General features: G+C 42.5%; 1 protein-coding gene across 7 annotated transcripts in view; it reads left to right on the top strand.

Moving 5' to 3' along the window:
- ubr2 (ubiquitin protein ligase E3 component n-recognin 2) overlaps positions 1-25,529 on the top strand; it is a 256,169-nt gene that overhangs the window by 130,846 nt on the left and 99,794 nt on the right. For 5 of the 7 annotated variants that reach the window (XM_034185748.1, XM_034185745.1, XM_034185746.1 and 2 more), the window contains exons 11-17: positions 635-733; positions 3,061-3,224; positions 3,353-3,452; positions 7,273-7,401; positions 20,661-20,844; positions 21,462-21,523; positions 22,930-23,040. In XM_034185748.1, the coding sequence (XP_034041639.1) occupies positions 635-733; positions 3,061-3,224; positions 3,353-3,452; positions 7,273-7,401; positions 20,661-20,844; positions 21,462-21,523; positions 22,930-23,040 (849 nt within the window). Of the gene's footprint in view, positions 1-459; positions 559-634; positions 734-3,060; positions 3,225-3,352; positions 3,453-7,272; positions 7,402-20,660; positions 20,845-21,461; positions 21,524-22,929; positions 23,041-25,529 lie in introns of all 7 variants that reach the window. The other 2 variants (XM_034185747.1, XM_034185744.1) reach the window with 1 other exon arrangement.

The raw sequence follows: 25,529 nt of genomic DNA, 5'->3' as shown, positions 1-25,529 counted from the left end.
TTGGGTATAACTAATTGTACCCCACTCCTCCAATATTTACTTAAATATAATATTAAAAAGGGGGGAACAAGAAAAATTAAAGCATGTAGAACAATAAATTTACCTCTCAAGGCTTTGATGATGAAGTCGCTTCCATCCCACACGGTGACTTTATTTTCCCAAATGTTTCTTCTGTTTGGATCTGAAGTGAATCTGTAAATCTTGAAGCCCTAGTGTCTATTTGTGCCTCCAAACGCACAACAACGCGACATTTTCAGAGAATAAATAAATGAAATAGTTGATTTACATGCAGACACATTAACAGCCAACGTTATTTTGAACCCAAGATGGCACCACGAGTCATGTGACCGATTCTTTTTCAACTCATGTCACCACTCTCTCTATCAAGGCACACTGGGGGGGGCATTGGTTCGCCAGCAGTGACCTCTTACCTGGAGGTGAAATGTCATCTCGCTTTAGAACTACAGACGTCTGCAGACAGATTTTATGGAGGACGACCATGAGCGTGCAGTGTCAGTGACCTCACTGTCCGTGCAGCTCTTCACCGTGCCCACCATGGTGAGTACTCCTGCCGCGCCTCCTCTGCACCGCCACACATCTCTCTCTCTTTGTCTTTGTCTCCTCCTGCTGGTAGACGTATGAACGCTTGCAGAGCGACTATGTGAAAGACGACCACGACCGTGAGTTCTCCATCACTGACCTGTCAGTGCAAATATTCACCGTCCCCTCGCTGGTGAGTGATGATGTCATCAGTGTGGCTTCTGTAGCATTTTGACTTTCTCTCAGGGGCTCCACCACCCGAAACCTTCAATTAGCTGTCAGAGCAATTCACAGTTCAAAAAGTGGCGTGAGTAGTTCGTCCCTTTTCAGAGATGTGTGCAGTCTTCTTTCACCCAAAAGTGAAGGATATATCAGGTGAGTCCTTCAGGCCCAAACAAAGCCATGACTCATTGTGTGATTTGCCGACCCCAGTCAGACGGTCAGTAAATTAAAAACAAAAATAAGACAGAAGGATAGTTTAGGTTCAGTTTGCATAATAATGGCCAAGCGGTTAAGTCTGCATGTTTCCATTGTGGAAGGTTCCTGGTTGAAGTCTGCCCTGCCCTCTCTGTAGGTGTGTCAGGAAGGGTTTCCAGCATAAAACATGCCAAAATCAACAACCCTGAGTGAAACAAGGGAGCAGACCAATGGACTCATATGTACAAATGTAAATAAGTAAGACTTATAAATATTAATAAACACAGAAAAATAATTACGACACTTTACCAGCTTGGCGCGTACAGATGTCAGTGTTCCATGTAACAATAGTAATAATAATAACAATAATGACTTAGATTTATCGAGTGCCTCATTATTGCTATGATACCCAAAGCGCTTACAAGTTGCATTATTATTCATTCACTTGCAGGCGAGAGGAGTTGGGGCAGGGAATGTAATGACGCAACAACAAAACACCAGACCATCTCATTTCTGAACAGTTTGTTTGAGACATAGAGCTTAGAAGGGCGCGGACCCTGAACTGGGGCACAAAATCATCAGCAATATTGGACCAAAGGAGATACTAAAAACTTTTTTCTTTTTTTGTATTGAGGCCAGATTTTCTGCTATTTTGGGACTGGTTCAAAGTTTTGCCCAAATATGCTGCATGTTGCTTCAATTCAGTCTCATACATGTTACTTTCACAACTTGGTGGTTTTTCAATCCTTTTGATGCAAACCGCAATGATTCTGTCTCACCCAGGTTGAGTGATAGTTTTCATGTCCTAAAACCAGTTCCTCACTCAGAGCCGTCTCCACATCAGATACATCTTGGCTAGACACTAGCAGGAATTGACAGTTCACAGATTCTGAGGCGTTATTCACATAGATAATAAATAAGAGTGGCCCAACTAAGGTCTGGTTCACACAGCAGGATAATTAGGCCGACATCGGACCCGATCTTCCCCTACTGACAATCTTAAGGATGCCCCGACATTCATGATGATGCTAAAGATAATCTTGTCAGATATTCCTGCCATGTGTGGTGTGTTCAGAGCACTCTGATCTGCTCCGAAGGACGTCAGGAGCGCTCAGGCCGCAAATCGGGGATATTCAACATGTTGGATTGTCTTTGGCCGATATCACAGTGTGTGTGGTGTCCTCCAATCACAAACGAGCAGCCTGCTGAATGTGACGTGCAGCCAATCAGAAGACAGTTTGTGAGACGACCCCCAAACTCTGAATTCAAGCCACAGTTCACAGTGAAGACAGTGAAGCATGGTGGTGCAAGCATCATGATATGGGCATGTTTCTCCTACTATGGTGTTGGGCCTATATATCACATACCAAGTATCATGGATCAGTTTGGATATGTCAAAATACTTGAAGAGGTCATGTTGCCTTATGCTGAAGAGGTCATGCCCTTGAAATGGGTGTTTCAACAAGACAATGACCCCAAGCACACTAGTAAACCAGCAAAATCTTGGTTCCAAACCAACAAAATTAATGCCTCGCAGATGTGAAGAAATCATGAAATACTGTGGTTATACAACTAAATACTAGTTTAGTGATTCACAGGATTGTTAAAAAAGCACTTTGAACATAATAGTTTTGAGTTTGTAGTGTCAACAGCAGATGCTACTATTATTGTGAACACTCCCTTTTCTACTTTTTTTTTTTTTTTTTTTACTAATAGCCCGATTTCATAGCCTTAAGAGTGTGCATATCATGAATGCTTGGTCTTGTTGGATTTGTGAGAATCTACTGGTACCTTGTTTCCCATGTAACAATAAGAAATATACTCAAAACCTGGATTAATCTTTTTAGTCACATAGCACTACTATTATTCTGAACACTACTGTACTTGTTGCTGACGTCAAATTTTCCTGTTGTAGTTCTTGTAATGTTTGCAATTAGGCTGCATTAGCGCTAGGATGTACTCAGAGTACACTTTGAATGACCACAGAATAAGTCAGGATGCAGATAGCTTTCCATTTGAGGCTCTCTGGTTTCTCATTGCCAGTACACAGTGATGACAGAGTGCCCCTCTTGGTGTGTGTTGATCTTGTTCATGGGAGCGTAGGCCAGGATGCTGATGGTTGAGGAGAACCTGATGACAACTATCATCAGAACTTTTGTTGACCACCTCCGACACAGAGACCTGCAGGGACGGTTCCAGTTTGATCGCTACACCTCCCAGCAGGCCTTCAAGTTTGGGCGAGTCCAGAGTCTTATTGGAGACCTCAAGTAAGGACTCATTTCCTCCAGGTTCTCGTCTTTGATTGAACTTGAGCAAAATATTTCCTGAGTATATCTGTACTAATTTCAGGGAGTTGGTCTGGAGTGGTGTAATTTTTTCCCTTTGGTCTCTTTAGGTATGTCCTGATCAGTCGCCCCACAGAATGGAACGACCAACTTAGACAGAAATTTCTAGAAGGCCTGGATGCTTTCCTGGAGCTGCTCAAGTGTATGCAGGTTCATCATCCTTAGTCCTACCCGTCACATCGCACTGCTTCATTCTGACGAAGAAGCTGTGTCTGTCTCTGGAGTTCTCTATCTGACTTTGGACCTCCCTCTCATTCTCTCTGTCTGTGCACGGAAAATGAAACAATGCAAATTTAATGTAGTGGTTTTAGAGACCAGAATCATTACTGATTTCAGTATTATTGCAGTTCTAGAACTAGCAAGGAAATGTGCAAATGACTTTTGGCTACAGTTATGCTCCTCCATAGAACGTGCATCTCTGACTGGCAACATGAGGGCCATGTGTGAAGGCATTAAACAGGCCACTGGCCCCACCATCAAGAAAACGGCTCCCCAAAAGTTCAAAACTGGGCATGTTATTACAGACCGAAAGAAACAGATGGACCGGTGGGTAGAGCACTACCTGGAGCTGTACTCCACGGAGAATGCTGTATCTGAGGAAGCCATAAACAGCATCCCAGAAATGCCAGCCCTTGAAATACTCGATGCAGAGCTGACTATGGTAGAGTTAGGAAAGGCCATTGATGCCCTCACTTTTGGAAAAGCACCAGGAAATGACACGATCCCACCTGAAGTAATCAAAGGGGAAATCTGCACTTCTCCTATACCTGCATTAATTTCTCTGCTTATGCTGGAGGGAGGGTGAAGTACCACAGGACATGCGTGATGCTAACATTGTGACTCTGTATAAGAACAAAGGGGACAGAAGCGATTGTAATAACTATCATGGCATCTCACTTCTCAACATAGTTGGAAAGATCTTTGCTCGGGTGGCTCTTGCCAGACTACAGGTACTAGCCAGCCGTGTATACCCAGAGGCACATTGCGGGTTTCGAGCAGGACGCTCCACTATTGACATGGTATTCTCTGTGAGACAATTGCAGGAAAAGTGTCGGGAGCAGTGTAAACCCCTCTATCTCACCTTTGTTGACCTTCCAAAGGCTTTTGACCTTGTCAGCCGCATTGGACTGTTCAGGCTACTTGAGAGGATAGGTTGTCCACCAAAACTGCTCAGCATAATCAAGTCCTTCCGCAGTAGCATGCAGAGCACTGTCAGTTTCAAGGGCAGTACGTCTGAGCCATTCCCAATCCTAAGGGGAGTAAAACAGGGCTGTGTGCTTGCCCTGACGCTCTTTGGGATTTTCTTTTTGCTACTCTTGATGTACGCCTTTATGTTCTCCTCCGACAGTGTTTGTATTTGCACCCACCACGATGGCAGACTTTACAACTTGGCCCGTCTACGTGCCAAAACTAAAGGAACTTGTATGCTCCTCAGGGAGCGACTATTTGCTGATGACGCAGTCCTTGCGAGTCACACACCTGATGGTCTGCAGCGCCTGATGGACAAGTTCTCAAATGCCTGTAAAAAGTTTGCTTTTACAATCAGTATAAAGAAGACTGAGGTGATCCCCCAAGATGCCCCCAATCTCCCTTCAGTATCAATCAACGGCTGCTTGCCATGACTGATAGGTTTACATACCTGGATTTACTGTAACTAACAATTTCAATTTATTTTCATTTATATAGCGCCACATCACAACAGAGTTGCCTCAAGGAGCTTCACACAAGTAAGGTCTAACCTTACCAACCCCCAGAGCAACTCCCTCTGAGAAAGAAACCTCAAGCAGACCAGACTCAAAGGGGTGACCCTCTGCTTGGGCCATGATACAGACACAAATTACAGAACAATTCACAAAATGAATATACAGGAAATGTTGCTTGTACACAGGGCTGTTTCTAGAACAGATACCACACCCATCTCTGGATGGAGCTGCACCTCACACAGAGAGAAAAGAAAACAGCAGAATCAGGCATCAGAAAGACAACAAATACAGTGTAATTTGTCAGAATTAAGCAACAAGAAAAAACAGAAGAAATACTAAGGTGATCGCTGGCCACTAGCCCTAAGCTTCACTAAAACACCCAGAATTTAGATAAAGTTGAGGCCGCGGCACACTCCAATTACTAATAAAATGAATTAAAAGAGTAAAAAGCATAGTAACATACTATGCCAGTATGCTGCCATACGAAAGGGAAAATAAGTGCGTCTTAAGTCTGGACTTGAAAGTCTCCACAGAATGACTGTTTTTAACCTGTTTTGAATCTGCTTGATTTTAACCCATGTGTCATCAACTGGTTCAGATATGTTGATGACACATGGGTTAAAATCAAGCAACAGGAAGTTGAAGACTTTACAGAACACATCAACTCGGTGGACGCCGACATCAAGTTCACACGTGAGGATGCCAGAAACAACCATTTAGCTTTCTTGGACTGTGATGTTACGATTGGAGAGAACAGGCAGCTCCAGACAGGGGTTTACAGAAAACCAACTCACTGACCAATATCTGCTCTTTGGCTCAAACCACCCCCTTGAACACAAGCTCGGGGTGATCAGGACGCTTCAACACAGAGCCCTACAGGTGCCACAATTGCAGAGGGAAGGGCTAAAGAACAACAACGTGTCCGCAAAGCCCTCACAGTATGTGGGTACCCACGATGGTCCCTGGACGAAGTGCAGAAGTCCCAGAGAACAAAGAGACCAGATAGACAGGAGATGGAGACAAGAAGGAGTAAGGGAAAAACTACAGAGGATCTTCAGACAACACAAAATCCCAGTTTACTTTAAACCGATTAACACCTTGAGACAGAAATTAGTTCACCCTAAGGACGTGATCCCTAGTTACAAACAGAGCAATGTAGTATATTCTATCAGATGTCAGGAAAACTGTAACAAACACTACATAGGTGAGACTAAGCAACCTTTACACAAAAGACTATACCAGCACCGCAGAGAGGGCGCCAGTGGACCTCAGTCTGCAGTTCATCTCCACCTTAAAGAAAATAACCACACGTTTGAGGACAAGGAAGTTAAAATATTTGCCAGAGAGAAGAAATGGTTTGAGAGAGGTGTCAAGGAGGTATTCTTTGTGAAACGTTTGAAACCCAGTCTTAACCGGGGAGGGGGTCTGAGACACGCTTTATCCCCTGTTTACAATGGGGTACTCAGGTCAAAGGAGTTTGTCTTTTGTTCATGGTAATGAGTCATTCACGTCATCAGCAGAGTCATCAAGGGAGCCATCAAGAACCCTAACCCTCTGTAAATTCTGCGTGATGTATTCCACTTTCCATGACTAAAGGTGACTCACAAAGACAACTAAATCTGCCAGAGGCTGCTAATAAATGTCCCTCTTAAATCAGGATGTGGATTTAAGTGTTATTCTGTGCTGATGATACCTATTTCACTTTGAAAGCTTTATTGTAAATTGTGTGTTTTGTAATGGTGCCCTCTGCTGATGATTTTGGACATGCATATGCCAGGTTTTCACAGATGGCACTTTGATTGGTGGACTGATGGTTCATAAGGATCTTTCCTTACCAAATGAACAGTTTTGCTGCTTGATGAAGGCTTGATGTCGAAACGCGTCAGTTTTTCTGGTTTAAATTCTCACAGCCAATCAAATTAAAGCCTTCTCACCTTTTGAAAGGCAGTGCCCTGAAGTTCTTGTTTTTGGATATGTAGTTTGCCATTCAAAGCAATGTTCACTGTTTTGGCACTCTGGCAATACAATTTCCTTCGGGATTAATAAAGTTCTTTCTTATTTTTATTCTTAATGAACACCTCAAAATCCTGTTTTCTGAGTCTAGGAAGTGCTCCTCAAGCATTTAACAATTTCATGTTTCTCTTTTTGTAACTTTAATGTTGACCGATAGGTTGTTGAACCATTAAAAGTGTTATCATGGATTACCATGAAATTGGTGACAGTTGGGTTCCTGCTCTGACGCTGGACCTTTGTGTCTGCATGTGCAGGGCATGGATCCAGTAGTGAGACAGGTTGGACAGCACATCGAGATGGAACCAGAGTGGGAAGCAGCGTTCACTCTGCAGATGAAGCTGACGCACATCATCTCCATGATCCAGGAATGGTGCTGCAGTGATGTGAGCCACAGCCACATCACACGTGACACCCGCCGCACATGACACGTCACAGCTGCCGCACTCGACGACACGTCACAGCAGTCACACGCCACTGCCACGCCGTGGCACACAACACTTACTGTATCAGTGGGTTATTGTTCATCTGCACACTGAAGATGCTTGTTTATATATCTTCTTCATCTTTCGGCTGTTCCCGTTAGGGGGCGCCACAGCAGATCAATCGTTTCCATCTCACTCTGTCCTCTGTGTCTTCCTCTGTCTCACCAAGCACCTGCATGTCCTCCCTCAGCACATCCATAAACCTCTTCTTTGGCCTCCCTCTTCTCCTCCTGCCTGGTGGTTCCATCCTCAGCATCCTTCTCCCTATATAACCTGGGTCCCTCCTCTGCACATGTCCAAACCATCTCAGTCTCACCTCTGTGACTTTGTCTCCAAACCATCCCACCTGAGCTGTCCCTCTATGTTCATTCCTAATCTTGTCCATTCTTGTCACTCCCAAAGAGAATCTCAACATCTTCAGCTCCGCCTCCTGTCTTTTTGTTAGTGCCACTGTCTCTAATCCGTCCAACATAGCTGGTCTCACTACTGTCTTGTAAACTTTCTCCTTCACTCTTGCTGATATTCTTCAGTCACAAATCACTCCTGCCACCTTTCTCCACCCACTCCTCCCTGCCTGCACTCTCTTCTTCACCTCTCTACCACACTCTCCATTACTTAGAACGGTTGACCCCAAATATTTAAACTCATCTACTTTCACCACTTCTACTCCTTGTAACTGCACTATTCCACTGGGCTCCCTCTCATTCACACACATGGACTCAGTCTGACTTTCATTCCCCTTCTCCCCAGAGCATATCTCCACCTCTCCAGATGAGACTCAACCTGCTCTCTACTCTCACTACAGAACACAATGTCATCTGCATACATCATAGTCCATGGAGACTCCTGTCTGATCTCATCAGTCAACCTGTCCATCACCATTGTGAACAAGAAAGGTGTAGTGCCAGTTCAGAAGAAAAGGTCGCCACACTTGGATGATTTCGGCAGCTTCAGGCTGGTGGCACTGACATCGCATCTAATGACGACCCTGGAAAAGCTGGTCCTTTGACATCATCGGCCCTTCGTGCAGTCATCAATGGATCCACTTCAGTTTGCGTACCAGCCTGGCATAGGAGTGGACAATCAATCAATCAATCAATTTTTTTATATAGCGCCAAATCACAACAAACAGTTGCCCCAAGGCACTTTATATTGTAAGGCAAGGCCATACAATAATTATGTAAAACCCCAACGGTCAAAACGACCCCCTGTGAGCAAGCACTTGGCTACAGTGGGAAGGAAAAACTCCCTTTTAACAGGAAGAAACCTCCAGCAGAACCAGGCTCAGGGAGGGGCAGTCTTCTGCTGGGACTGGTTGGGGCTGAGGGAGAGAACCAGGAAAAAGACATGCTGTGGAGGTGAGCAGAGATCGATCACTAATGATTAAATGCAGAGTGGTGCATACAGAGCAAAAAGAGAAAGAAACAGTGCATCATGGGAACCCCCCAGCAGTCTACGTCTATAGCAGCATAACTAAGGGATGGTTCAGGGTCACCTGATCCAGCCCTAACTATAAGCTTTAGCAAAAAGGAAAGTTTTAAGCCTAATCTTAAAAGTAGAGAGGGTGTCTGTCTCCCTGATCTGAATTGGGAGCTGGTTCCACAGGAGAGGAGCCTGAAAGCTGAAGGCTCTGCCTCCCATTCTACTCTTACAAACCCTAGGAACTACAAGTAAGCCTGCAGTCTGAGAGCGAAGCGCTCTATTGGGGTGATATGGTACTACGAGGTCCCTAAGATAAGATGGGACCTGATTATTCAAAACCTTATAAGTAAGAAGAAGAATTTTAAATTCTATTCTAGAATTAACAGGAAGCCAATGAAGAGAGGCCAATATGGGTGAGATATGCTCTCTCCTTCTAGTCCCCGTCAGTACTCTAGCTGCAGCATTTTGAATTAACTGAAGGCTTTTTAGGGAACTTTTAGGACAACCTGATAATAATGAATTACAATAGTCCAGCCTAGAGGAAATAAATGCATGAATTAGTTTTTCAGCATCACTCTGAGACAAGACCTTTCTGATTTTAGAGATATTGCGTAAATGCAAAAAAGCAGTCCTACATATTTGTTTAATATGCGCTTTGAATGACATATCCTGATCAAAAATGACTCCAAGATTTCTCACAGTATTACTAGAGGTCAGGGTAATGCCATCCAGAGTAAGGATCTGATTAGACACCATGTTTCTAAGATTTGTGGGGCCAAGTACAATAACTTCAGTTTTATCTGAGTTTAAAAGCAGGAAATTAGAACAAATTGTAATCTATTAGACAAATATGATTCAAACCACCGCAGCGCAGTGCCTTTAATACCTATGGCATGCTCTAATCTCTGTAATAAAATTTTATGGTCAACAGTATCAAAAGCAGCACTGAGGTCTAACAGAACAAGCACAGAGATGAGTCCACTGTCCGAGGCCATAAGAAGATCATTTGTAACCTTCACTAATGCTGTTTCTGTACTATGATGAATTCTAAAACCTGACTGAAACTCTTCAAATAGACCATTCCTCTGCAGATGATCAGTTAGCTGTTTTACAACTACCCTTTCAAGAATTTTTGAGAGAAAAGGAAGGTTGGAGATTGGCCTATAATTAGCTAAGATAGTTGGGTCAAGTGATGGCTTTTTAAGTAATGGTTTAATTACTGCCACCTTAAAAGCCTGTGGTACATAGCCAACTAACAAAGATAGATTGATCATATTTAAGATCGAAGCATTAAATTATGGTAGGGCTTCCTTGAGCAGCCTGGTAGGAATGGGGTCTAATAAACATGTTGATGGTTTGGATGAAGTAACTAATGAAAATAACTCAGACAGAACAATCGGAGAGAAAGAGTCTAACCAAATACCGGCATCACTGAAAGCAGCCAAAGATAACGATACGTCTTTGGGATGGTTATGAGTAATTTTTTCTCTAATAGTTAATATTTTGTTAGCAAAGAAAGTCATGAAGTCATTACTAGTTAAAGGTAATGGAATACTCAGCTCAATAGAGCTCTGACTCTTTGTCAGCCTGGCTACAGTGCTGAAAAGAAACCTGGGGTTGTTCTTATTTTCTTCAATTAGTGATGAGTAGAAAGATGTCCTAGCTTTACGGAGGGCTTTTTTATAGAGCAACAGACTCTTTTTCCAGGCTAAGTGAAGATCTTCTAAATTAGTGAGACGCCATTTCTTCTCCAACTTACGGGTTATCTGCTTTAAGCTACAAGTTTGTGAGTTATACCACGGAGTCAGACACTTCTGATTTAAAGCTCTCTTTCAGAGGAGCTACAGCATCCAAAGTTGTCTTCAATGAGGATGTAAAACTATTGACGAGATACTCTGTCTCCCTTACAGAGTTTAGGTAGCTACTCTGCACTGTGTTGGTATATGGCATTAGAGAACATAAAGAAGGAATCATATCCTTAAACCTAGTTACAGCGCTTTCTGAAAGACTTCTAGTGTAATGAAACTTATTCCCCACTGCTGGGTAGTCCATCAGAGTAAATGTAAATGATCAGACAGAAGGGAGTTTTCAGGGAATACTGTTAAGTCTTCTATTTCCATACCATAAGTCAGAACAAGATCTAAGATAGGATTAAAGTGGTGGGTGGACTCATTTACTTTTTGAGCAAAGCCAATAGAGTCTAATAATAGATTAAATGCAGTGTTGAGGCTGTCATTCTCAGCATCTGTGTGGATGTTAAAATCGCCCACTATAATTATCTTATCTGAGCTAAGCACTAAGTCAGACAAAAGGTCTGAAAATTCACAGAGAAACTCACAGTAACGACCAGGTGGACGATAGATAATAACAAATAAAACTGGTTTTTGGGACTTCCAATTTGGATGGACAAGACTAAGAGACAAGCTTTCAAATTAATTAAAGCTCTGTCTGGGTTTTTGATTAATTAATAAGCTGGAATGGAAGATTACTGCTAATCCTCCGCCCCGGCCCGTGCTACGAGCATTCTGACAGTTAGTGTGACTCGGGGGTGTTGACTCATTTAAATTAACATATTCATCCTGCTGTAACCAGGTTTCTGTTAGGCAGAATAAATCAATATGTTGATCAATTATTATATCATTTACCAACAGGGACTTAGAAGAGAGAGACCTAATGTTTAATAGACCACATTTAACTGTTTTAGTCTGTGGTGCAGTTGAAGGTGCTATATTATTTTTTCTTTTTGAATTTTTATGCTTAAATAGATTTTTGCTGGTTATTGGTGGTCTGGGAGCAGGCATCGTCTCTACGGGGATGGGGTAATGAGGGGATGGCAGGGGGAGAGAAGCTGCAGAGAGGTGTGTAAGACTACAACTCTGCTTCCTGGTCCCAACCCTGGATAGTCATGGTTTGGAGGATTTAAGAAAATTGGCCAGATTTCTAGAAATGAGAGCTGCTCCATCCAAAGTGGGATGGATGCCGTCTCTCCTAACAAGACCAGGTTTTCCCCAGAAGCTTTGCCAATTATCTATGAAGCCCACCTCAATGCTGTCTTCTACCTCAAACACAGAGCTCTCTCTCACCTGGAAAAGCCTGGGAGCACTGTGAGAATCACATTTTTTTTCCCCCATGCTTTTAATACCATACTGCTGGTGCTTCTGTGGGACAAGCTGGAGATCACAGGTTTGAACCCCCGCCTCTCATCTTGGATTTTGACTACCTCACAGAATGGCCACAGTACCTGAAGGCTAGGGTCTCTGACATGGTCATCTGCAGCACGGGAGCCCCAAAAGGAACCACCTTGGCTCCCTTTCTCTTAAGCCTCTACACCACAGACGTCATGTACAACTCTGTCAATTGTCACTGACTGCAGTCATTGGGCTCATCACTGACAAGGATGACAGAGTATAGAGGTGTGACCCAAGACTTTGTGGATTGGTGTCAGCTGAACAGCTTCCACATCAATGCAGGGAAACTAAAGAGCTGGTGGTGGATTTCCACAGGCACAGGTGCTCTCCACTGTCACCGGTGAAGATCCAGAGAATGGTTACTGAGATAGTGGACTCTTGCAAGTGCCTGGGTGTTCACCTAAACAATAAACTGCACTGGTCAAACAACACCACTGCACTTTATAAGAAAGGCCAGAGCATACTCGACCTGCTGAGGCCACCCAGGTCCTTTGGACTGCAAGGGGTGCTCCTGAGGGCCTTCTTTTACTCTGTGGTATCAGCCATTGTCTACGCAGCAGTCTGGTGGAGCAGCAGTATCACAAGTGCTGAGAGGAAGAGACTTGACAAAGTGATTAGGAAGCTCTGTCCTGGGAGGTCCTCTGGACTCGGCACCAGAGGTGGGTGAAAGGAGGATGATGGCTAAGCTGTCAGCCCTGCTGGAGAACACCTCCCACTCCATGACTACTACTGTTTCCTGTAACTTCATCCTGTGGCTGATCAACCTTATGCCTCTGTATTTACTGTAGCTGTGCACATCACCCTTGTCCAGCACACCTCATATCTTTTCTCCTTATGCTTTCTTGGGCATCTTCGTTCAACCACCAAGTTCACAACCACTAACGCAGATATAGCAAAGAAGGCAAGATACTTGAGAAAACAACAAAACATGGACTACAAACTGTAAAGTATTCATCAAATTGAATGGGTCTCCAGAAGAAGCCAAAGTATTGCTGATCAGAAGCAGGGAGGAATTAGAAAAATATGAATAAAACATGGTAAGTGAAGGCAGCCAACTTTTACAGTGACTGACAAACATCATCAGTGCTTCTGAACAGGGTGAGGATCTGGAACTACAACCTTTTCAGTACACTGAGCCTCATATGCAGGATCCGGAATATGAGATAGATCCGGACAATCATTTCTATTCCTTCATAAATAGTAACTGTCAGTATTATACAGAGGAACAATACAATAACTGCATCACAAATGACAGGAAATTATCAATAATCCACTTTAATAACAGGAGTCTGCACAAAAATTTTGGGAGTATCAAAGACTATTTAAAACAATTTTGTTAACCCTTCAGTATAATTGCTACAACGGAAACTTGGCTTGCAGAGGGTGATGATACAAACTGTGAGCTGGAGCGTTATGAATTCAATCATTAGATTAGACAGAATAGAGGAGGAGAAGTGGCTTTGTATGTTGACAAAAGGATTAACTACAAAATCAAAGATCAAAATGACAATGGCTGTGGAAAACCTTTTGGAATCCATCACAATCAAAATATGTATGGAAAAAGGTAAAAATATAATTATTGGCTGTGTATATATAGAGCTCTGGGCTCTAAAATTGAAGAGTTTCAAAATTGGACAGAGAGGGTTTTCTTCACAGATGTGTAATAAGCGAGTATTTGTCTGTGGAGATTTAAACATTAATCTCTTAAACCCGTATCAGCATAAAGTGACAGAGGATTTCATAATACTATGTACAGTTTAAATCTATATCCAAAAATTACTAAACCTTCAAGAATCACTTCACATTCAGCTACTCTCATTGATAATATACTTACAAATGATATCGATATCAAAACATTAAGTGGTTTATTAATTAATTATTGTTATCGTTTACCAATTTTTATAGTTACTGATCTAAATTTCAATTAAAAAATGTACTGAGAAAATCCAATATTGCAGGTGCCTGCAATCTGAAGAATCTATCACTACCTTAAAAAATGATTTACAGGATTGCAATCCCATTTATGAGAAGCAAGATGCGAATTTAGCATATTCCGAATTTGTAAACATATTTCTCAATATATACAACAAAAACTGTCCAATCATAAAGTATAATAAAATAATAAATATAAAGCTAACCCTGAGATACTTAAATGGATGGAGCATGAGATCAATAGACGGATCGGTGCAGCATCTGCAGTGATGCGGTCGCTGTATCGGGCCGTCGTGGTGAAGAGAGAGCTGAGTAGGGGGGCAAAGCTCTCGATTTACCGATCGATCTACGTTCCGATCCTCACCTATGGTCATGAGATTTGGCTCATGACCGAAAGAACGAGATTGCGAGTACAAGCGGCCAAGATGAGTTTCCTCCGCAGGGTGGCTGGGCGCTCCCTTAGAGATAGGGTGAGGAGCTTGGTCACTCGGGAGGAGCTCGGAGTCGAGCTGCTGCTCCTCCACATCGAAAGGAGTCAGTTGAGGTGGCCCCTGGACGCCTCGCTGGAGAGGTGTTCTGGGCACGTCCCATTGGGCGGAGGCCCCAGGGAAGACCCAGGACACGCTGGAGGGACTACATCTCTCGGCTGGCTTGGGAACGCCTTGGGGTTCCCCCAGAGGAGCCTGGAGAGGTGTGTGTGGATCTGGAGATGTGGGCAGCTTTGCTTGAGCTGCTGCCCCCGTGACCCGACTCCGGATAAAGCGGAAGAAAATGGATGGATGGATGGAAAGCTAACCCAAGAAGAAAAGTATGCTATATAGAGAATTCATTAAAAGTAAATCAAGAGAGGCAGAGATTAAATATAAGGACTATAAAAATTAACAACTGTTATGAGGAACTGTTAAAAAAAATCATACTTTGAAAAAAATACTAAACAATAATAAAAACAACATAAAGGAAAGATGGCAAATACTTAATAGTATTATTGCAAATAAACCCAAATCAAATAACTACCCAACATACTTTACTTATAAATGGACTGCATTTATATCGCGCGTTTCCATCTGCATCAGACGCTCAAAGTGCTGTCAGGGTGCTGCCATACAAGGTGCTCACTACACACCAGGAGCAACTAGGACCTTGCCCAAGGACCCTTAGTGATTTTCCAGTCAGGCTGGAATTTGAGCTGAGGATCTTCGAGACCATCACCTTAAAACAACAAAGATCAATGTAACATGAGCCAAGTAATGAATATTTTCAATAATTTATTTGCTAATGTAGGGTCAGATCTGGGAAATTGTATTAGGTTTATTTATTGACCTAAGAAAGGCTTTTGACACAATTGATCACAAAATATTATTTCAGAAGATGGAACTGTATGGGATCAGAGGGGTGGCTCTGAGTTGGATTAAAAGTTACTTACAAAATTGGAAGCAGTTTGTTAAACTCGGGGACTACTGTTCTTCATGTCTGGACATCATTTGTGGGCTTCCCCAGGGTTATGTGTTGGGACCAAAATTATTTATTTTATACATCAATGAGTTATGTAAAGTTTCAGATCCGTTCAAAGCAGTTCTTTGCAGATGACACAAACCTGTTTTGCTCAGAGGAAAATCTGCAACAATTATCTGATTTAGGAACTGAAATGATAAAGTTAAAGAGATGGTTTGATATTAACACATTATCATTAAATTTGTCAAAAACTAAATTAATGTTATTTGGAAATTATAAAAAAAAGACATACAAATACAGTTAAATATACAAGGGGTAACCATAGAACGTGTCAAAGAAAATAAGTTTTTAGGTGTCATTATTGATGAAAAGATTAACTGGAAAGCTCATATTCAGCATGTTCAAAAGAAGGTATCAAAGAGTATTGTAGTGTTAAATAAAGTAAAGCATGTTCTTAATTGCAGAGCACTACACACTCTGTATTCATTGATTTCACCCTTCCTGACGTACTGTGCTGAAGTTTGGGGCAACAATTATAAAATTACAGTGCAACCATTATTCATTCTACTAAAAAGAGCATAAAGGACAATTCATAATGTAGGTTATCGAGACCACACCAACCCACTGTTCATTAAATCTCAAATATTAAAACTTCACGATATGATTTTGTTCCATACTGTTCAATTGATGTACAAAGTGAAAAATAAACAAGTGTCATTTAGAATTCAAGAATATTTTACTGAGAGAGAGGGAAAATATAATTTACGGGGTTTGTATGATTTTAAAATTGCTGGCGCTCGGACGACCAGGAAAGGTTTCTGTGTCTCCATGTGTGGCCCTAGAATATGGAATAACCTGACGGAGGAAGTCAAATTGATGTCCAAATATCAATCAGTTTAAAATCAATATTAAGACTTGACGTTTTCAGGATATGTATCTGCTGAAGAAGGATGAGTTTTTAGTGTTGCCAATTTGTAAATATGAAGAGTTTTAAGTGGTTGAAAATGGGAGTGGGAATAGTTGGGTTTTTTACTTCCCCCCACTCATTATGGACTAGATAATTTTATTTTTCGTTAAAGGGGTCAGCGTTAATAAGCTTTGCTTCTGCCTATACCCTTTCATGCACACTGATGCATTGTAATCCATTTTCTTTCTTCATTGTAAGTTTTTGTTGTTTTGGACTGTGTGCTGAATAAATGTATTTGTTTGTGCGTTCATTCATTCAAGTCTCCTTGTCGTCCTTCCCCTGTCCAGATGTCTCATCCAGTACCTTCTTGTCTGTCTCCCTCACCACACCTGCAGTACTTTTCCAGTTGTCCAAAATTGCTTCCCCTCCAACTAGTGCTTCTCTCACCTGCTCGCTAAATTTTACACAACAGTCTTCCTCCTTCAGCTTCCACCATCTGATCCTTTGTTGAGCTCTCACTCTCTTCTCCTTCTTGACGTCTAAAGTCATCCTACAAACAACCATCCTATGCTGTCTAGCAACACTCTCTCCTGCCACCACCTTACAGTCTCTGATTTCTTTTAGCTTGCACTTCCTATAAAGAATGTAGTCCACCTGTGTGCACCTTCCTCCACTCTTATATGTTACCCTGTACTCCTCCCTTTTCTTAAAGTAGGTATTCACCACAGCCATTTCCATCCTTTTTGCAAAATCAACTACCATCTGTCCTTCCCCATTCCTGTCCTTGATACCATATCTACCCGTTACTTCCTCATCATTTCTGTTCCCTTCACCAACATGCCCATTGAAGTCTGCTCCTATCACCACTCTTTCATGCTTGGGCACACTCTCCACCACCTCATCTAACACACTCCAGAAATCATCTTCTTCTTCGTCTCACAACCTACCTGTGGGGCATATGCACTGATGATATTCATCATCACCCCTTCAATTTCCAACTTCACACTCATCACCCTGTCAGACACTTGCTTAACCTCCAACACACTTAACATACTCTTCCTTTAAAATGACCCCAACACTGTTTCTCTTCCTGTCCTCACCATGGTACAACAACTTGTACCCATCGCCGATGCTCCTGCTCTTACTTCCCTTCCACTTGGTCTCTTGCACACACAATATGTCTACCTTTCTCCTCTCCATCATATCAGCCAGCTCTCTCCCTTTACCAGTCAGACTACCAACATTCAACGTCCCCACTCTCACTTCCACCCTTCTAGTTTTCCTTTTCTCCCGCTGTCTCTGGACACGTTCTCCTCTTATTCTTCTTTTTCACCCAGCAGCAGCCCAATTTCCACCGGCACCCTCTTGTGCAACAGCACTGGTGGCGGTCTTTGTTAACCCGGGCTTCAGCCAATTTGGTATGGAAATTCGATTTGTACTCTCAATTTTTAATTTTGGCTCATTTTACATCAAATGCCCTGCCTGACACAACCCTCCACATTTATCTGGGCTTTGGACTGGTACTCAGAATGCACTGGCTGCCCAAAGACTAAAGACGGGGCCCAAAGATATACCAAGTTTGGTGTTGATTGCTTGATCACTGTGGACGTTCACCCCAAACACAAATCATGCCACATACATACATACGTTGCCTTTTATATCTATCTATATAGATACACTCAACAAAAATATAAACGCAACACTTTTGGTTTTGCTCCCATTTTGTATGAGATGAACTCAAAGATCTAAAACATTTTCCACATACACAATATCACCATTTCCCTCAAATATTGTTCACAAACCAGTCTAAATCTGTGATAGTGAGCACTTCTCCTTTGCTGAGATAATCCATCCCACCTCACAGGTGTGCCATACCAAGATGCTGATTAAACACCATGATTAGTGCACAGGTGTGCCTTAGACTGCCAACAATAAAAGGCCACTCTGAAAGGTGCAGTTTTGTTTTATTGGGGGGGATACCAGTCAGTATCTGGTGTGACCACCATTTGCCTCATGCAGTGCAACACATCTCCTTCACATAGAGTTGATCAGGTTGTCAATTGTGGCCTGTGGAATGTTGGTCCACTCCTCTTCAATGGCTGTGTGAAGTTGCTGGATATTGGCAGGAACTGGTACACGCTGTCGTATACGCCGGTCCAGAGCATCCCAAACATGCTCAATGGGTGACATGTCCAGTGAGTATGCCGGCCATGCAAGAACTGGGACATTTTCAGCTTCCAAGAATTGTGTACAGATCCTTGCAGCATGGGACCGTGCATTATCCTGCTGCAACATGAGGTGATGTTCTTGGATGTATGGCACAACAATGGACCTCAGGATCTCGTCACGGTATCTCTGTGCATTCAAAACGCCATCAATAAAATGCACCTGTGTTCTTCGTCCATAACAGACGCCTGCCCATACCATAACCCCACCGCCACCATGGGCCACTCGATCCACAACAGTGACATCAGAAAACCGCTCACCCACACGACGCCACACACGCTGTCTGCCATCTGCCCTGAACAGTGTGAACCAGGATTCATCCGTGAATAGAACACCTCTCCAACGTGCCAAACGCCAGCGAATGTGAGCATTTGCCCACTCAAGTCTGTTACAACGACGAACTGGCGTCAGGTCGAGACCCCGATGAGGACGACGAGCATGCAGATGAGCTTCCCTGAGACAGTTTCTGACAGTTTGTGCAGAAATTCTTTGGTTATGCAAACCGATTGTTTCAGCAGCTGTCCGAGTGGCTGGTCTCAGACGATCTTGGAGGTGAACATGCTGGATGTGGAGGTCCTGGGCTGGTGTGGTTACATGTGGTCTGCGGTTGTGAGGCTGGTTGGATGTACTGCCAAATTCTCTGAAACGCCTTTGGAGACGGCTTATGGTAGAGAAATGAACATTCAATACACGAGCAACAGCTCTGGTTGACATTCCTGCTGTCAGCATGCCAATTGCACGCTCCCTCAAATCTTGCGACATCTGTGGCATTGTGCTGTGTGATAAAACTGCACCTTTCAGAGTGGCCTTTTATTGTGGACAGTCTAAGGCACACCTGTGCACTAATCATGGTGTCTAATCAGCATCTTGATATGGCACACCTGTGAGGTGGGATGGATTATCTCAGCAAAGGAGAAGTGCTCACTATCACAGATTTAGACTGGTTTGTGAACAATATTTGAGGGAAATGGTGATATTGTGTATGTGGAAAAAGTTTTAGATCTTTGAGTTCATCTCATACAAAATGGGAGCAAAACCAAAAGTGTTGCGTTTATATTTTTGTTGAGTGTAGATAGATGTGTGTGTGTGTACTTTATCACGTCTGTTAATGTATCATGCCCTGATGTATCTGTATGAACCCTGGGTATTTTTGGGGCTAATATGGATACATCGTGGCATGATACATTAACAGACATTTGATAAAGTACACACACAGTGTATTGTTACAAGTATTATTGCTATTTTATCTTTACACACGCTGTTTGATGCACATTTCCTTTCTACTACCTCTCATCTTGTGTGTTTATTAAGAGCTGATGTAACAAGTGAATTTCTTCATTGTGAGATCAATAGTCTTATCTCATACACTATATATATATACATATATATATATATATATATATATATATAATACACACACAGGGTGGGCCAGTAAAATGTTACCACTTTTTGATCGTACACAAGTTTTTGAAATGAGAACTTATTTGAAAATTTTATTTACAGACTTGTAACAGAAGCATCAAATTAACATTTGATACCAAAGGTTTCCCACTTTGTCTCTTGTTTTCCGCACAGTTCAATAATTGACATGTTCAATCCAAGTTCCTCTTCTTTGGATTACAGCTGCAACACACACATTGAAGTTTGTGATCACATTGTCACACATCTCAAATGGGATTCTCCGAATTTCTTTTTCATCCCTCTTGAATTAACATTCAAGAGGGATTAATTCATGATCAAAAAGTGGTAACATTTTATTGGCCCACCGTGTGTATGTGTGTGTGTGTGTGTGTGTGATATATATACATATATATATATATATATGTATATATATGTGTATATATATATATATATATATATATATATATATATATATATATACATATATGTGTATATATCACACACACACACTTTGATCTTCATAACTTTAAAATCCTCAAGATCAATGTATATTCCACTTGAACCCTAATGAATATCCTACACACTGTTTGTGTTGTGTAACTTTTGTGCGCATGTATGTGTGTGTGTATCAGGAGCACGTGCTGATGGAGGCCTATAAGAAGACTCTGAGCATGCTCGGTCAGTGTCACGGCGACATGTTGGAGGGCGAGCAGCCCCTCAGCCTCAGCCTGGCCGCTCACTCTGTGGACACCTTCAGGTACCAGGTGTCACAGGACAAAGTGTCCATTCACCTGCCCATGTGCCGCCTGCTGGCAGGTAAACTCTCACTCTGCCCCGCCCACTACCTGTGCCATCTTCCTGTCATCATCTTCACACAGTTTTGAACTGGTTTAAGTAGTGTAGTTGTGGTGAAACTAATCACCAAACCTACCGTTAGGAGAAGATGAGCAAAGAGATGTTCCAGAAAAGAAATGTTTATGTGAAGTAATCGGAACATCATTTTTATTCTTATTACACAGTAAAGTAAAATACTATCTGCTTGCTGTAATGTTGAGCCGCGGTCACGGCCTGCTCTCCCCTGAACACCGTGCACGTTGTGCACAGTGCAGCAGGTGCTGAAGGTGAACTGTGGTAAAGGTTGTGTGTTGTGCCTTATAAATGTTCTTGAAGTTCCAGAGCAGGTGGATCAGTAGGATCAGGAGCTGGTCTGCCAGTGTGTAGACCTGGGTTTGATTCCTGGTCACACTGACTGTCTCTGTCCTCGGGCAGATCACTTCATCTGCATTGTCTCAGTCCAAAGTACCCTGTGATGGACTGGTATCCTGTCCAGGGTGGACCTCGTCTCTCGCGAGCAGGTTCAGAAAATGGCTGGCTGGATGTTTTTTACCTGATGTTGCCATTTATCACTTCCTTTGGCCTACTTTTTTGTGCAGGTCTCCATGTTCTCCTCAGTAAGACAGAAGTGGCCGCTCGGTATCCCGAATGCCTTCCTCTGGTCAGTATCACATCCGGAACCCGGTCCTGCTGGGACTGGCGTTAGTTTGAGGTGTTTTAAAGTGACGTCAAGGAAATGGTGAACAGGTTCTCTGACTGAGGCTTCTAAACTGCAAGGAAACACAAACATCCTGTCCTAACCTTTCACAATAAAAGCCCCAGACATGCACTGTCTCCGCAACAACAACAATAATAATAGTGAATGAATAATAATGATTATAAGCAGTCATAGTGCCAGCATTGAAGACTGGGCCTCACCTCCAGTTCTCAGTTCCACCTCTCAAACGGTACCAGGGCACTGGCTCTTAACTGGCCTTTGATTGATGGGGTTTATTTATCCACACATTTATTTTGTCAGGTTTGTCACTCCTCATTAACCCTCTGGAGTTGAATGACAAGTCCTCCCCTCAAAAGTCACTTGACCTAATTAATCGTTCCTCCCACCAAATTCCCCACACTTTCAGTTTGAATGTTTGTTGAAAGTGTAGACTTTAACCTTTAAACCAGTTGTTAAATGTTGTTGATAGACTCAGTAAAACTTGAATAATGGTTAATAAATTTTTTCGAAGGTTTTTGCTGCATTATTTTGGTAATGTCTGTGGAGCGAGACTCCGTTCATACGCTCCTCCAACACGCACGCCAACGGACTTCTCTCTCTCTTTCCTCTTCTCTACCTGCAGCAGTTTCAAGGTGAGAGAAACCATGGCACGCTCTAAACCAAAACTGATCATAAACCCACATAGTTGATTGCGGAGGCACTGCATTCACCATGCGCGTGTGCACGTTTTTCGTCATTTCTCTGCTGTGGCCGGGTGGGAAAACATATTCTCCTTTATCATTGGTGGAAAAGCACCTGACATAAACCAGTTAAATCCACAGACTCCACGTGGATTGTTAGTGGACCCCACGTGGGATTGTTCTTGAGGAAAAAAAAAGCCACCAGAAACAAACAATGCCTCCAAGTGGCCAGCAGCAGGAATGACAAAGTTCCATTCCAAAGCTAATCAGTGCGAGTCAGAAGTCTTCCTTTGGACAGGAATTGTTTGTCAGCGCCGTGGCTGTGTGAGTCATTCAGTGTTACCTGGATTTAAACAGGCTGGTATTTGTCAAACAGCACGTGTGTGTGCGTAAATGATAAATGGACTGCATTTGTATAGCGCTTTTCCATCTGCATCAGACGCTCAAAGCACTTTACAATAATGGCTCACATTCACCCTGATGTCAAGGAGATGCCATACAAGGTGCCCACTACACCCCAGGAGCAACTAGGGGATTAAGGACCTTGCCCAAGGGCCCTTAGTGATTTTCCACTGTGTATGTGTGCGTGTGTGTGCACGTGTGTCAAACCAAATGCCTTGTTGTTAATCTGTTGAAAGTGTTGAAACGTGGTCACCTGTGTGTCCTCAGGGGGAACTCAGCCCTCACCTGCTTATCGAACTCCCGCTTCGCTGCCTTGTACTCTGTGCCCAGGTGCATGCTGGGATGTGGAGGCGGAATGGCTTTTCTCTGATCAATCAAGTGAGTCTAATTGTTGATTATCAATACTGAGCTCAGCAGTTATCAGAATTATTTGACCTCAGTTTCCAGAATTCCAGTTTGCCCGCTCATTAAGAGATGAACCTGCCTTCTGCCATCATCAACAAGACAGTAATTAAGACACGTTTCGCCTCAGAACACGTCCCTGTGTGTTGTAGCCGGTTTGTCTTCCAGGTGGTTGGACACATTTGAGGCTGTTTAAATAGTCACACGCACACGTGTCCAAGTGTGTCTCTTGGATTTGGATACAGAATGCGCAACAGATGCAGTGTTTCATCACGGACACAGTCACACACACGGGCTTGTTTCAGCATCATGTTCACGGTGCAATGATGTCACATTTTCTTGGAGGTGCAGGGATCAAAACATTCACTCACATTGATTCTGAGAAGTAGGACGTGAAGGAAAAAAGACAGACACCTCGGTAAGTTCGATTTTTTTTTTTTTTTTTTTTTTTTTGCCAGAATTGTTCACTTGGTGAAACAAGCATCAGATTTGGCATGAATGTTCTTCATAAATCAGTGTTTGAGGAAAAAAGTGCTGGCTACTTGAAAATCCAATATGGTGGCCAGGTAGGGGTCAGTTGAAGAATTACACAGGGGTCAAAATGTAAAAATGCTCCAATCATATTAAAAAATATAGCACATTATTTGTCTGATCATAAATAATCCACAAAGGTATTGTTTGGACTATCTATGACTGAATGTTTTGGGGTAAAAACAGCAAGAATGGTGACAAAGGTCAGTTTCAGTTTGTACAGGGGTCAAAAGTTAAAGTTGCTTCAATCTTTGTAAAATGTGATGCAAATTATTGGTTGAGTTAATAGGGTTTTAAAAAGGAATAGTTTGCACCATGTGTCATGCTTAGTTATCATGTTACAGGGTTACATATGTCACATGTCATAGAATCCAGTGGACGTCAACATTGTTTGACCTTTACTTTGCAAACCAAACATTCAACACAGTCAAAACTATTCCAGTTATTAATCCTATTAGCTCAACCATTAATTTGCGCCACCTTTTACCAAAATCGGAGCAACTTTAACTTTTGACCCCTGTACAAACTGAAATTGACCTTTGTCACCATTCTTGCTGTTTTTACCCCAAAACTCCAGAACATTCAGTCATAGATAGTCCAAACTATACCTTTTTGGAATCCTAATTGGTGTCCTAATGTGGTGTCACGGACCGGCAGAGAGAATTAAAAAAGCAGCTTTTAGTACCAAAACAACCAAAGCCATAAAATAAACCTTTACTTTGTCATTTTCACCATTTTAAAGTCATTTCTTGTGTTAATGTGACATCTCATGGATTAAAAGTTTACGAACAAATATAATCTTATCTACATTTAAAATGATGCTTTAAACCTAAAGGTAAAACTATGCAATCCATTTTTTGCAGAGATTTGCTGTAAAAAAGTAAAAACAAAACAAACAAAGAAAAAACATTACAAGCATGCACCACCAGAGGGCAGACAGCTCACACCAGCCCACCTGTTCTCACAACAAAAACGGAGGCCGTCAACCTGAGAACACTGATTTCTTTCTTCAGTACAATCTCACCTCCTCTGTGATCTTCTGATGGTTCTCTGGACTCAGGACTCAATGTCTCTTTGCTGGATGGGAGCTGCTGCTCACTGCTTAGGTCAACCGTTGAATGGAGAGAATTTCTGGAGATGACTAAATATTTCCAGAAATAATAAAAAAGAGAATGAATAATAAAGGCAGAAAGTGAATCATGATAACAATAATAACTTGATCATTTGGATGTGCTGTTAATGGAATTACTGGATACAGCCATTGATATGGACTGAATCAACAGTTTTCTTTTGTAGTTTGGCATAGAGGAGGTCCACATGTGGCATTATATGATGGAAAAGTTGCAGGAAGAACTTGAAGTTCAGATGCTCCAGTAGCATGATGAAGGCTTCTGCTTCTCTGACATCACTGGGCTCAAAGTCACCAGAGTCTCGTATGGTCTCAAAACAGCGAATGAGGTCCTCCCTGTGCTCATACATGATGTTGATGGCACGGCTGTGAAAGTTCCACCTGACAGCGCTGGATGTTGGCAGCCTTTGGGCCACAATTTTATTAAGCACACCTGTTCACTTGGGAGAAAGGTTGGAAAAGATCCTTACTTTGGACATGCGAGAGGTGGCCTGTGGCTTGATCAGGTTGAGCTGATGTGCGTAGCAGTGGGTGTAGTGGGCATTGGGGTATGTTGGTGTATCTTCCTCTGAACACCTGCTGTGGCTTCTCTCATCACACTGGCTCCATCATACACCTGAAGAATGAGCTGACTTTTCTGATCCTCATTAAGAATGGCAGCAAGACGCTCTTTCAGTGCCGTGGAGATGGACTCGACTGTAGCTGACTGCATGGGAATGGACTCAAAAAAATCTTTCCTGCAGGTGGTTTCTTGGATCAGTGTAGCACAGTACCGGCACAAGTTGGGATTGAGTGGGAATATCCA

This window comes from Thalassophryne amazonica, chromosome 13 (genome assembly GCF_902500255.1).
Source record: "Thalassophryne amazonica chromosome 13, fThaAma1.1, whole genome shotgun sequence".
Lineage (NCBI taxonomy): Eukaryota > Metazoa > Chordata > Actinopteri > Batrachoidiformes > Batrachoididae > Thalassophryne > Thalassophryne amazonica.
The sequence above is the reverse complement of the archived record's forward strand: the minus strand, read 5'-3'. Positions and strand labels throughout refer to the sequence as shown.